At 27.8% G+C, this 15,810-nt stretch overlaps 1 protein-coding gene across 1 annotated transcript in view; it reads left to right on the forward strand.

Annotated features, from left to right (window-relative positions):
• The first annotated feature begins 228 nt into the window (after positions 1 to 228).
• The window catches only part of LOC129969333 (serine-enriched protein-like), a 30,001-nt gene continuing 14,419 nt past the window's right edge, over positions 229 to 15,810 (forward strand). Inside the window, exons 1-2 of the mRNA XM_056083862.1 lie at positions 229 to 415; positions 6,782 to 6,929. Coding sequence (XP_055939837.1) covers positions 231 to 415; positions 6,782 to 6,929 — 333 coding nt within the window. The 5' untranslated portion in view covers positions 229 to 230. The remainder of the gene's footprint in view (positions 416 to 6,781; positions 6,930 to 15,810) is intronic.

Raw genomic sequence — 15,810 nt, forward strand, 5'->3', positions numbered from 1 at the left:
TAATATTTAGGTGCTATTCCGACTATTCCATTATAAAAATTTTTAAGTATTATAACCAATAGTTTTTTCGTAATAATTTTTTGTGATTATGAAAAGTGATTATAACCACTCTATATTATTTACTATCCAGATTATTTTCTTCGAAATTCGCTTTTAATAACCTTTTCACTGTGCAGTAGATTTATCTATTAATAATTCTTATTCATTTCTGTTCCTTTAGTGCAGACGCTATGTCCGAGGAATTGGCGGAGGGTGAAGAGACCGAAGACTATTCGGTATTCGAGAACAAGACAGGACTGGCCGAAGATATGAAGTTTCTGGCTAGCATGCCGGAACTGTGTGACGTCACTTTCCTCGTCGGAGACACCAGAGAACCAGTATGTGCTGTCAAAGCGGTCCTAGCAGCGAGGAGCAGGTAATGTATGACAGTATCATAAATAAAGTATTCATTTTCTATTAAGATGGTATCCATTGGCCTCTCAGCCAATTGTACCCCTTTCTACTCCTTCATCAGAAAATTGTTAAATTACGTAATAAAGGAGAAAAAAATGAAATATATAACAACAATGCTACTGTAAGCTTTTAATTTTTTGAAAAACGCAACAAGATTGGACATTCTTACAGTATTGTATTATAGTTTACCAATTACACAGATTTAAACATTAATTTAACTCTGTGTTTTAATCATCTCATTTTGGAATTCTTATATTTTCCAAAGACCAATACAGAAACAATTTATATGAGATATTGCTATCTATTCTAAAATTTAAAATATTATCTATTATATGATTAAATTTAAACAGAATCAAATTACTGTAATTTTTTTGTTGTTTTTTTTGTTTCCGTCGATGAATATACTTCTGAAAAATTATAAAGTTTAAATTTTATACAGTCCTTTGGTCCTAAGTAATCATATCCAAAGAAATATTCTTGCCACTACAGCATTTAAATGAAAAAAAAAAGACTTTTCTGTCTTCAGCATACTATATTCAGATCAGGATAATACACAATGTTAATTTAGGTCAATGAACAATTTTATAATTTTAGACTAATCGAACTTGGGGAAACTTCGGGTGTCGATGAAAACATTTGAGAGAAAGTCAATGAAGTTGTCTAAAATTGCGCGCTTTTATAAAATAGTAGTGTTCAAATTTTCATAAGTCACTTAGTTTTAATCGCATTAGATTGGAATTTCCTTTTCATTGAAACCGCAAGTGTCTCAAAAATATTTTACTAAATATGACCATAGGATAGAGGATCTGTATAAAAATATAAAATTAGTAATTCATCAAGACATTTATTGATACCAAAAGTATAAAATAGTATTATTTACCTTATTTAGACCATTTTTCCTATTATATGCATATGCCTAGTAATAAATGTTTAGAAATTAAATGCTTGAATTTGATTAGAGTGGTCAGATTGTATACCTATAAAACACATTTGCTTTAAATACTACAGAATAATTTGAATAATAATATAGATATTTTAAAAGTTTACAAAAACCCTTTTCTTGCACTTATCTTTCTAGAAAATATCTCATTTCAAGTTAATTTCATTGTTGACAAACACATTCTGAGCATTATACTTTTTTAGATTTAGTTTGCAATAAGATTTAATTTAATCATTTAATTTGAGCTTTTATCAGAGTCGCGATTGTAACACATAAATAAAAGCTTATTTTCCCCCATTCATGCTTAACATGCTTGTGAAGGCCAAATTTTATTTTTGTTTTGTATGAAATAAATTATAAAAATATATACTTAAAATATTTTTAAAAATTGATTAAAATAGAAAATTCAATGTTAAAAAAATGATGCAATTAGAAAGATAATATTTTTTTTAATTTTGAAACTATGAAATTCATATTTGCACAAAAATATTTTTGAAAGTTATCGCAGAAAAATGTTAAACTTCAACTTAATTTTTAATTAATTAAAAGGTTTAAAAAGCCTGTATATATATATATATATATATATATATATATATATATACAAGTACAAAGTAGATATATTAGTATAAGTATCAAATTTGCCAAACTTGGAAGCTCTAAGTCAAAAGGTCTAGCCTGTAGACGCCAACAGACAATTAATCTTTTTGATAAGTAAAAATAAAGATAAAGAGAAGGTTGTTGGAATATTCGCATTTTTAAGTGTATTCTTTCTTATTGAAGCCAATTCCTTTTTACTTGATACTGTCAAATGCACCACGTCAGTTTAATTTTACATTCTTTTTTTTCCCATCTTTCATGTATTTCTTGTTACATTATTTCGTAGCACAGGCCAAACAACATGTAGCTTCCCACTGCTACATCTCTTTTTTGACTGAGGCGTCAGCCGAACTAATTCCATCCTTTTTTATGAAAATCCTGAACTGATTCAATTCCTTTGTCTTAATAAATCAAAACCCTTGAAAATAAGCTTACTGCTCACATAATTTTTCTAAAAATTTATACTTCAGGAGCAAGTTTAATTTAGGAGTTTTGAAAAGTTTTTCTAATTTTGTTATAAGAATTTTCATAATTCTTTTTTTATATTTTTTGTTATTTGGAGTTTGTTTTATGGCCCTATTACTTACAAATTAATCATGAGCACGAAATGACATTTTTTGAAAAATTTAAGAAAACTGATTTACTATAATGGATTTTACAAAAATATAAATACACAAAGAGTTTCAAACTATAAAACTTTTTAGAAATTTTAATGCCTGGAAATCTCTCTCCTCATCTTACTCATAAACTTATATAACTATTATTACTTTAGAAATTTAACTTCGGGGTGCAATGAAATAAATATTTTATGAATTTTAGACCTTTCAATATAAATGGATTGAGATTTAAACTTTGATAAGTATCAGTAAGTTTGATGACAATGCCACATATCATATTTTATTTATGTAGCAAGTTAGGTTTTTGAATTATGATATTCACATGCGCACATAAAGACAGATAAACAATCAACCACTGTTGGATTTGATCCAAAAATTTGATACTGGTATACAATCTTACTTCTAAGACTATATAAACCAGTTCATCGAACCTTTGAACGATCGTGTTCATATTACACAAGAGCTATTAAGTGAAATGAAGGCAACAATACTTTAATTCTATCATATGAGTAACTTTTGACTAGTTCATTAAAAATGATTATTATTAATTTTTTGGAAAAGCACGCTGAATTTTGTTTTGGGTTGTTTTTAACACAATTTTAACTTGCCAGATTGTGGTAACGGCAAAATATTTTGTTCAGAAGTAAAACTTGCTTAAAATAAATATTCCAATGTGCCTATCAACAAATGCATTTTATTTTTATTTGAATAATTAATGACGGTTTTATCGATTTTGTTATATTTCGAGACAAAACTTTTCAACAATGTGCATTTAGTTTTTCAATGTTTTTTTTTATAAAATACATATTGAATCCAAAATGCAAAGTAATTCATAAAAGGGCACTTAGCAAACAAAATGAGTCAGTAATGAAATGACTCAATATCTGCAATTTCTCCCTGATTCTAATTCATTGATAGAATACAAAGTTAATACTCCTCTGACAACATATATTTCGTTAGCGGAAAACGTGTTACAAAAGAAAAGGCTTTTAGATTAATCATGGAAAATGACAAGAAAGAGCGAGAGAATGTCAAAAGCAGTGTAAGGAATGTTTCATTCTCGCAAATTGTTTCTATTTTTGTTCGCTTTCTCGTTCTCTTAACTTGTTCAGCATTGTTGTGACAATGCAAAAAGAAAAGAAATTTGTTTTTCGCACAAAATGAAAAGTTGTCTTTTGAAAGGCACCCATGCAATGAAATGTTTCTTTTCATTTGTTTCCTATATTATTCTTTTTTTCTTCTTCAAACAGCGCAAAAACACTTTGTTTCTTCTCTTGTTTCTCTTGAAATTGCTTCTTCTAGAAAGGTTTATTTCATATTCTAAAGAAATAACCCAAAAAATAATAAAACAAAAGTAGCATCGCTCATTTTATCAAATTTTTAAGAAATCGAATTTATTTATTTCTGCCTTTTCTAGCATCTTTTTTATTTTAATACGATATTCTCTTCCCTTTCCATATGCACAAAAGAATATTCTAGACTGTGGTATCTCTCTCAATTATTTTTGATTTGATGTGATGCGTTCTTCTAAAATCATGTTTGGGTACGTTTTTTCAGATGTGTTATTCAAATTACTTTCGGTATAAAAATCAAATACATATTACTGAATTTAATAGTAGAGTTTCTCTTATGGATATCGATTCAACCATTGGTCCTTGTTCATTCATGTACTTTTAAGGAAGTTGAGACGTTGCAAACAACACAATTCGAATTGTAAATTAAGATGCTTTTTTTTAAGTAAATTTTATATCTAAACTAAAAATACATACAAGAAAAAGGAGACACTTTCACTATAAAACATTACAAAAATATTTATACTTTAAATCATTCGTTTTTTGATAACAAATCGAAAATGATCTATGGTGAGATAATCTGCAAATGCATAATCACAAATTGATAAGTTCAGAAAAACCTATTCTGGTTGTTTATCCCAATATTTGAATAATATAAGAGTAAGACTAAGTTTGACATTACAGTGAATTTATTTTCATTTTCAATAGCTGAAAAAATTTGTAAATATTGAATATATTGCAGCTTGAAAAACCGAAAGGTACATATTTTTCATTATAAATATTAAAACTAAATTGATACTCAGAAATAAATAAAAATTTATTTAAACATATGTATATTGCCGATAAATATTAAATATAAATATCCATATAATGCTTAACTAAATTAGAAAGAAAGGGACATGCTTTTAGAAAAATGTAGATAATTGCATATTTAAATACAAAATATTAGGTGTATTTGTTTGTTTTGGCCGTTTTTTTTCCTAAAAATGGAGGCTTTATTTTAAAAAAGTAATTACTTATACATGATTCAAATTACCGTCCGTCGATTAGCTACTACTTTTCCCCGTCTTTGTGTTAACTATCGGATGCCGTCTCGAAAACAATGCATTTTCAAAGTAGATCGATTCACGAATTGATCTATTTTTGGACTTTTTCATCAGAATAGAAATACTCGTCTACCAAGCCGTGCACCGTAGATCGAAACAAAGGGTAGTTGGAAATAGCAATGTCTGAAGAATACGATGGGTGGGGTAAGACCTCTTATTTTAACGTTTTCAAAGCATATTTTAATCGATTTTGAGACACTGGCGAGCATTGACATGCTGGAGGATAACTTTGAAGTGTCTCTCTTAATACTATCGTCGTTTCTCCTTCACGCCCAAACACATCAACTGCTTTCGATACTGAAGGGATCGGTATCGAAAGAAAAGTCGGTGATAGAACTATCACTCGGCTCACCAGCTCAAAATAAATAAAACTGAACTGACCCTACGAAATGCAAAGCATATCCCATGCATATTGAACTGTCTGAAGCGTAGTAATAACTTGCGATATATTCTTTCACAAAAAGCAGATTCACCGTAAGTACTTGAGAATATTTGATGCCCTACTGACGCAGTTTTCTTTAAATGGAAAGCAGAAAAATCAAAATTTCCCGCAAAGGATACTAACACAAATTAACTAATGCGATGCTATCGTTATGTTATAGATGTCAAGCTTACTTTGAGACATTTCTGATCTGGCTATCTGCATCAACATTCCTCGCTTTCAGCTATCTATCGAAAAACGTAGGAAATAAATTTTTATGCCTAATAATATATTTTTATTCTTTAGGTTTTTTTTATATTTGAATTTTGAAATCTTAAGCCTATATGTTTGGAGAAGAAATGGAATTTTCTTCGTTTCATGAGAATAAAATTGAAAAAAAAAATCAATATTTTTGTAACATCTGGATTCTTCAGCTTTAAATCCAAACTGTGAAAATCAAATTCTAATACTTATCCTTATGAAATGTTTCGACAGTATGAAAACGATCAGCTGAAATTTCAGATTACATTAAACAGACTTGTAAAGATGATTGGTAGATGATGTGGAAGCAAATGAATTTGCTTCTTCTTTCAACTTATTCAGCATTGCAATGATTTTCGAATGTAATAATAAAGAGAATCTCAGAAAAATATGTTTTTCTAAAAAAATATTTGAATGCTGTAATTTGATTGATTTACCATATCAAAAATTAATAAAATGTAATTAAATAACTTTTTTCACTTAATACTTATTAAACATGCAATGCCGATTTAAATTTGAGATACTCTGCCCACTTTTCAGGTTGAAAAAATATTATGAAATCGCGTGACAATATGAATGCTGTAACGTGTCAATGACCTCTGGCCTTGGCGAATATCTGGAAACTTGTAGGCAAGATATAAAAGTGATTTTAGAAATATTTCTGAAAAATTAAGGTTATTTTCGTTTTCTTTTCGGCTAGTTCATTTTCTGTGGCTTGACAGATTCATGCGGCTTTTGGTTATTTTCTATACATTTATTTTAGTATATGTAATTTATACAATCGTCATGAAGAAATTTTCTTTGTTGTTAAATACTTTCATAAAACGAGAATACAGAAACTAACTGGCGGTATCATTAAGAATTTCTTTCCTATTTCTTTTTGCATATTTTTCCACAAAATTTAATGAAAAAGTGAGAGGGAATGTAAAAGTGCATTTCTGTAACAGTATACAATTAATTAATTAATTGGAATTCAAAAACATCGCATGAATTGAACCTAAAATGAAGAAATTTTTCGTATAATTTTTTTTTTACATGTACTATTGCTTTTCAAATTTACTGTTGAAATAAAATAACTCTTTTTGAAAACTTAGAGTATTCCACAAGATCTTGTATGGGCAACAACAACAAACTCCCTCTAAAGAGACACTGGGAAAGAAGCGAGAATCCACCAAAGAAACAAAACTGAAAATGTTCCTCAAGCGAAGCAGTGAACCCATCCTCAACATTCAATTAGCTCAGGTAATATTCAAAAACTAACTCTCCTTTATTAATGGTTAGAATAATAATTTGAACAGGATAAAATGAATATTTTTTTCCATTTGATAATTTCATGAAAAGAAATTTCTTTTTCGAATGATGCAGATAAAAATAATGTATATTTAAAACGAAAATTAAATCCTAAGAGGAGAGGAAAAGTAAAGATTAGGAAACAGAGATATCAGCGGAGCAGACATATCAATGCATTTTAAAGTAGTTTTGTTAAAACTCCAAAGGCGAGAAAGCTATATTAGTGAATTACAGACTTATATTAAAATTTTCTATCAGCTTGCAAAAAAAATGTCCCCTTACTTTTAAAATACATGTTTACACATAAATGAAGTAAATGGAGCAACTCTTAGGTATAATTCAGCAAATATAATAAATTTGATTTTTTTTTAAATTCTAAATCAATTTAAATATTATCTTTATAGAGAATCAAAAAATAAAATAATTTACTAAATTGTATTAATTTTTGAAATGAAATATTGATAAAAATTAATTGGCTGAAAAATATTTCATAATTGGCAACATTTGCGATAGAACATTTTATATGTTTTTCATGTATTATACACTTTTTCCTTCGAAAAATCAAGAGAGGAATGTAGACTTTTTAAATAAAAAAATCTTTTCCAACTCGAAAATGAATTTAATTAAATGGAAGCAAACAACTCCACCTAGTTCCATAATTGAACAAAATTTTAAATGTTTCAAGAGGAAAGGCACTGTTGAAGCTGATGAAATGGAGTGAAAGGAGTATTCAACATTTCTGATTAAGTACAATGAAATTCAGTGGAAGTGGTCTCAACGAAACTTTCTTGCATACAACTTAATAAAATTGTTATCCCCCTGCCTTAATAAAAGTTGTGAACCTTAGGAAAGGTAGGAAACACCACGAGAGATAATTTTTTATTTTTTATTTTCAGTGTTGTCTGAAACATGAGTGTTGATCACTTCGTAGTATAATGAAGAAATTTGAGCATTAATTTTAGATATCTTTCTGTCTATCTGCTTGAAACCAAAATTTGACTTAGAGTTACAAATTTAGTAACAAAATGACAAGCCAAATTTCATTTATTTAAATCACTGTGTTTTTAATTTTCGCCTTTACATGCATGAGAAAATGCAGATCTATAGACGATCAACCACTTCAAAAATTTAGTTCAAAATTTTATAAAATTCTGCATTTCAAAAGCAAAACTTGTATTTCGAGTTCCATTGATCTAAGTGGTTGTATTATATACATGTGAAAATACAGATGGTCAATCCTTTGAAGTAAAATAAAAATGTGTTATAGATTTACACTTTAAATGTTAACATCTGAACTTTAGTCATCTAGCTCTTCTAGCTTTGTAATAACCTTGCTTGTATTCGGACAGCGAGACAAACCTCTGATTTTATTCAAAATTCCTCTGATTTTGTTCAAAATTCGATAGAAAACTAAAAATTTGGTGATACCAAACCAGATACCAAATTCCATTCGTCTAGTTCAAATTACTGTTGCATTTTTGATTCCATAGTCAAAAATTATTCCAAAAATAGGTTTTTAGAACAAGCAGGTCTGAAATGTGGTGATTCAGCAAAATCTAGAATTCGATCTTTTATTTTTTATTTATTTATTTATTTTGTCGATTACATTATTCTCTCTTTGCATACATAACCAACGGAAGTGGTCTTCCCAGCATTTTCGCGCATATTCTCCAATTAAGGTCTTATTCTCTTCAACCACATAAAATGGTGACCTTGGATTAGATTACAAATGTCGTGCATGTAACTATTGAGTAATAGTCACGAAATATAGATCTTTAGTTTGAATCTATAATTTTTATGGAATCTGTCGTGCGAATAGCTATTTTGAACGTATTTTTGACGATCAATAAAAAAAAACTGACACGGAACTTCCGTTGCAGTCACAATACACCGAATTTTATTGATTTAAGTCATTCCTGTTTAGCAGCTATTGTGTTTACATGCACGCAAAAGTAAAAACCCACAGACGATAAACCTTTTGACAGATTTGATTAAAAATTTGAAAAGTATCCATATTTTAGATGCCACATTTGTGTACCAAATTTATCTACCCAATTTTTAGCGTTTTGGAGTTTTCGAGTTTATTTGTAATCGAACAGCAGTCAAACAGATTTCCTGTAAATAGATACCATTCAAATTTTGATAGAAATCTACAAATTGGTCATTAGTTTATATAACAAATTTCATCCTTTTTACTTCAATGTGTGTTTGAGTTACTAAGTTCACAAACAGGTAGACAGACATAATAACAAAAATGAGGGTGTTTTTTTAATTAATTCAGGGAGATCTAAGACGTGGAAACCAGCCAAAATCTGGAATTCGAGTTTTTTGGTGATCACAGAGCTCTCTCTATATACACTAATATATACTCGAAAGTAAAAAGAACAAATTATGCCTGGAACTATTATCATTTACACAAAATCCTACAAAACTCAATTGTCGGTATTGTAAAAAGCTATTTTTACTTTTAATTATTTACCTTTCAGAAAATGTTCCTGTGATGAGGGAGTTTGGATAGCGACAACTCTTCTTTAGCTCTTCAATTTTTATGTATTCCAACTTACAAATACATCTGTTTACAAGTTGATAATAAGAAAAATATACCTATGGTTAGTAACCGTATCAATAAAAACAAGCTAACCTTACAAATCAGATCAGTTCATCATTAAATGCTGATAATTTGTTTATGCCTTCGGCCAAAGGAAAACATAAAAAAATTCTCAATTCAAAAGAGGTTGCAATGTTTTAAAATTTTATTTCAAAATCTTAAGCAACTGTATTTTTTAGAAGAAAATCATGGAAGAACAAAATCATGAAATCATTTAAGGACATTGGAATTTATCATAGGGACTGAAATTCGAAATGAATACTGAAATAGTTAAGAAGAAATGTTATGTACATGTCACTAATATTGTACATGTTATGTAATATGTCACTAATATTTCAAAACAGACAAAATAGATACATACTTAATCCCGACTCTCAATAAGCTATTAGCTTAAAGTTTTATTAGATTAAATGTTTTATGGTTTTCGCGTTCCATTTTTAATTTATTTGATCTTTCTATGAAGTATATCTTGTGAGAAAAAAGGTGCATTTTAACTATTAGAAATTAAGATAGTTGAGCATATGAATAAGAAGTTAATATAAACAATATCAAAATCTTAATTCAAGTTCAGAAACATAAAATCCATAACTGTATAGAAGATATTTAACTTTTAATGGGAATTTTAATTTTTCACACAATGATATCGAAATAACTGTTTTTATATTGGTCGTTCGAAAAAGAATTCCATTTTCTATTTATACAAATAAAAGATATGTTTTAAAAGCATATAAATATTTTATTAATTTATGTTTTGGTCATTCTGATCCAATATATTTTTCCGTTCTTTTGGCTGCTGCATAATTTCTCAAATAGGATTTCTAGTCTTTACATTGAACAAAAAGAATTTTGACATATTCTTTTTAACAAAAAGTTTTGCTATTATGAAAACTACATAAAATCTATAATAATAATCTGAGTGTGCAAGATCTGATGAATATGGTGAGTATGGCATACATTCCATCCTTTAACATTTTGAGACAAGTCGTCGAGCTTAAATGAAGTTGGCCATTATTTTGTTGAAATATTAATTAAAGCTGGCTTTATCTATTAATTAAAGCTGGTCTCTACACTTTGATGGAATAACTCAATTTCTAACTGGCGACATAAATTCCTGAGTTTCTAGAAACATTTCAAAATAAACAATTTCTTGAAATCTTATCGTAAGAAAGATTTCAAGAATGTCGTCTTTCAAAACATTTTGGGTTAGCTCCCCTCTTAATTTTCCATTTTGATACGGGTCAGAATTCGATCTGCTTCTTCACATTTGAGTAACAAATCTCAGTTGCCATTGCGATAGAACAACGTTCTTTCTGTGTAAACGTGCGGAATCTTAATTTGGAATGAAACCACATCTTTTCACATGATCTTTAATTGTCGATTTTTACAAACTCATATCGTAGCGATTACTCGGATATTGTTATTCGGAGGTTTGCTTCAAATATCAGCTTTATTTTGTGTCCTTCAGCTCCGAATAATTATCTAAACACAATGCATCCTTAATACTAGAAATGTTAAGAGGCTATTCGTTTTTAAAAAATAATTGTGGTACTACAGATCTAATTACAAATCCAGTAACTTTTTCTAACACTTTTATTCTTTCGATAGTAAATAGTAAAATATACTAAAAATATTTCTTTTCAATAAACATCAAATTTTTACAAACAATAATAATTAGTGTTGGAAAATCGAATGAAAGTAACCAGCAGCTTGGCTTGAATAAAAGAAATAAATAATTTTCGAAACAAATAAAGATGAATGTATCTTTGTATGTGTGCGTGGATGAGCTACAGATTAGACAATTATCGAACTTAATTATATATTTTAGAGTTATCAAACTTAACATATATATATATATATATATATATATATATATATATATATATACTTTGGGGAATAGGAATGTGCACTTCTGAGACATATTTTAAAATTTTAATTAATTAAAAATTAAGCAAAATTTTGGCGTTTTTCAGTGAAACCTCCAGGAATATAATAGTACTAAAATTTTCTACATCATTTTAAAATTCAAGAATTATTTTTTCAATGATATCAATTTTTAATATAGAAATAAAGTTCCAATTTTTAATCAATTAAAAAATACTTTAAGTATATTTTCCAAGAATTTATTTCTTACAAAATATGAAATTTAGCTTGCATGATTACAACACGTACGCATGAGGAAAAATAGTTTTTATGAATGTTTTGCCATCCAGCTGAAAATAGCTCGAATTAAAAAATTAAGTTTTTCTTACTGTAAACTAAATCTAAAAAAGCTTAATTTTTATCAAAAGTTTGTATGAAATGAAAGAAATACGAAACATAATATTTTCCGGAAAAACAATTCTTTTATGCAAAAAAAAAGTTTTCTGTTATTTTTAAAAAATATTTTGACTGTTGATTTAAAAAATTTGCATTATTTACAACAAACATAACTTATATATACAGGATAGCAATTATAATCGGAGCCCAATGGCTAATTTCTGAACAATTAGTATTAGGCATGTTCTACATCTAGTGGGGAAAATGTTTCAAAGGAATGCTGCATTATGCAGTTCTAATCGATAAATGTTAGGGTAAATAATGAGTTTTACATTTTTATTTAGGCAGTTGATTCCGTGAGTCTTATTTAGTAAATTATTTGTGAGACAGTAACATTTTAAATAAACTAAAATTCCATTCTATTGTGATTAAAACTGATTGAGTAATGAAAATTTGAGCAGTACTATCTAATAAAAAGAGGCGATTTTATATAATTCCATTGACCATCTGATCAGTCGGCCAATAAGCGATCGAAGTTTCTCCAAAGTGATGAGTCTAAAACTGTGAAATTATAGATTGTCCTAAAGTACAAATATTCAAAACTTCATAATTCGATCAGACTTGATGGTAGAAGAGATAAGTGGATTTTTTTTCTTATTTATTGAAAAATTGGAGTGTCAAGAATATTTCATTTAATATGATTCCTTAGGACTAAAGGACTGTAAGAAATTTAGACTTCATTAATATTTTCAAAAGTGAATTTATTAACTGAAACAAAATAAAATATTAATATTTATGTCATTGAAATCCTTTTGAAAGTAAAACTAAATCATATGATAAATTTTGAAAGTAAATCTAACTTATAATAAATCAGAGAAATTTTTAATGGATTCTTCCTTGAGATATTGCATAAATTATAAAAAATATTGAATATTGCACGAAATATTTCAATGTTGAATTATTCAGTTTTCGATACACCGATTTTTTTAAGGAAAACATGTTCGGTTTTGGCAAAAACGTTTTTCTATTAATAGAATCTTAATATACCCAATTTAATTTGAAGTTTAAATTATACAGGAAATGACAGAAAATTATAGAGATACATAGTGAAATGAACAGAACGGCGTAAGGCTTCAGTAATAGTATGACTTATATGCCCATTAAAATTTGAAACTTAAAAATATTTTGCAGCAGAAGCTATTAATAAACCAATTTACATAAAATATTCCATTAAAAATTTGCCTGACAGTCAACCCTGGCGAACTAGCTTGTTGCCAAAAGTATCCAGAAAATAATACAAGATTTTTTTTGTCATTTTTTTTTACTACTTTGTGCTCATTCGAAATTCACTAGTACTAAAGAAACAATCAGTTTCTCGACCATTCTTTAGAGCATTTAAAGAGTTTTAATTGAATATACATTACCTTACTCTAAACTCAACGATATAGATTAAGTCTTGCTTTTTTCAACCCTTTGTTCTTTTAAATATCTAGTTTTGGATTGAATAACAAAAACTTGATATATTCAAATACCAGAATATAGTTCAATGGTATTTTTTCATGCCACTTTTTTTTCTTATTTTTGTTCCTTATAATCAATTTCAACAAAAGCATCTTAAAAATTTCTTCGCATTAATCGACTTGAGCTGTAAGGGATCAACGGAAGATTAAACCTTTAATGAACCAGAGCCTTTCTGCTTAATGGCTTTTAAATCTAATTACACAAGTTCTCTTACGGAAATGCATAATGAAATAGCACTTAAAATTTCCATTAAATTGAATAACTCAATTGCACAATAGCTCTGATCCAATTCTCAAAAAATGAGTTTTCATCGACGTAAGAATGCATATTGTGTTGTAAAATTAATTTCCACTTTTTTTTTTTTATTTCGAATCTTTCAATTTTGAAGAAACGGCAGCTCAGATTATCGATCGATTTTGAGTCTGAAATGATGCATTTTCCTTTTCTATTATTTTATTATGAAAAGTGAAAATGAAGGGAAGTTTTAAATCAAAATTTAAAAATTATACAAAGTACTTGCTTTTTTCAAGTACTTTAAAAAATAATCATGGTATTTAAAAATATTTTTGAGAACCAGTAACATCTCTTCTTTTCTAATTTCAAAACTGAATGTGTGTGCGTGCGTGTGTGTGTGTGTGTGTGTGTGTGTGTGTGTGTGTGTGTGTGTGTGTGTGTGTGTGTGTGTGTGTGTGTGTGTGTGTGTGTGTGTGCATTCTACTGGCTGACCAGACCTTTTGATCTATAGCTAAAAGATTTGGCATATATATATATATATATATATATATATATATATATATATATATATATATATATATATATATATATATATATATATATATATATATATATATATATATATATATATATATATATATATATATATATATATATATATATATATATCTTAGAGGGTAGTATTGTGCTTCTCAGGGCGATGATTCTTTTTTACATTTCTGTTAGAATTTTAATTAATTAAAAATTAAATTAAAATTTGATGTTTTCACACGAAATTCCTTTTTCGGTATAATAAAATTCATAAATTTTGTAAAAATCTGCTTTTTGAATAATGTTATCGTAATATTTTTCTAAGACTTGACTGTCGATTAATAGAGGAATTGTTATTAAATTTGGCACGGAAGTTTTTGCAATATTTTATCATAGTAATGAACTGTAAATGAAAGACTAAAATGTAGAAAGTTTAATGATTAAGTAGGTATAGATTATAATTTGAATATCATGAAGATCAAAAAATAATCTTTTCAAGGATACCATTATTTTCACCTATAAATTAAGTTTATATTTTAATGAATGTTTTAAAAATATTTTAATCCCATTTTCCAACAATTAAACAATTCATTTCGCACGAAATAAAAATAAAATTTAACCTGGCCGAACACGTTAAGAAGCCGTCAGAAAAATCAGATTTTATCAGGGCGTTGCTATCACGTTGACAAAAACCCGAATTGAAAGCAACAGATTCTTCGTTCTGTGAGACATATTTAATAAATTTTTTGAGAATTACAAAAGAATGGGAATATCTTAAATTTTTAAAAAAATCCGCTTGTTTGCAATTAAAACTGATTGAATTATGGAACTTTAAATGTCTTTATTCTATAAAAACGCGATATTTTTGTCCTATGCATCGACAGTCTTTAAGAAAACAAGCCAATCAGCACTTGGACTTTCCCCAAAACTGATTGTCTAAAATAATGATATTCAAAGCTTTATAACTCGGTCAAGCTTGATCGAAGAAAACTGAAACTTTTGATTGTTAAGATAATTTTACTGAATTGGATTTATAGGATCGAAGGACTGTATAAAGTTTAGACTTCATAATTATTTTCAGATGTACATTTATAGCTAGAAATAAAATAAAACATTATTTACCTCATTTAAATCTTTTTGAAGGTAAAATTGAATTTTATGATGAATAGATGAAATTATTATTGAACAATACTTTAAAATATTGCATAAATTATTAAAAAAAAGATTCTATAGCATACGTAAGATTACAATGCTGAAGGACGTTTAAAACACGTTTTCATTTTTATTGATCTCTTCCATTTCAAATTCAAATTTAAATTTCACGGAAGCTGATAGCAAATTAAAGAGATACATAGTACAGTGAACAAAATATCGTAAACCTTCTATAATAATATGAGTTATGTGACTACCGAAATTTAAAACTTAAAAATATTTTTTCTGAAGAATCTATTAAGTGACCAAGGTATATAAACATTTAATTGAAAATTTTAGGGAGTATTACTCCTGAAAAACCAACTGGTCGCCAAAGCCTGCTAGTTTGCAATAAAAATACTCACAAAATGTTCCTATCGAGGGTGATTTTACATGCTTCCAACTACATTGAAACTTGATGTTAATCATTAAAGACAAATGTGAGACTATTTGTAATAATCGATGTATTAACTTAGGACTAACTGATTATTG

Source organism: Argiope bruennichi, chromosome 5 (assembly GCF_947563725.1).
Source record: "Argiope bruennichi chromosome 5, qqArgBrue1.1, whole genome shotgun sequence".
Classification (NCBI taxonomy): Eukaryota; Metazoa; Arthropoda; class Arachnida; order Araneae; family Araneidae; genus Argiope; species Argiope bruennichi.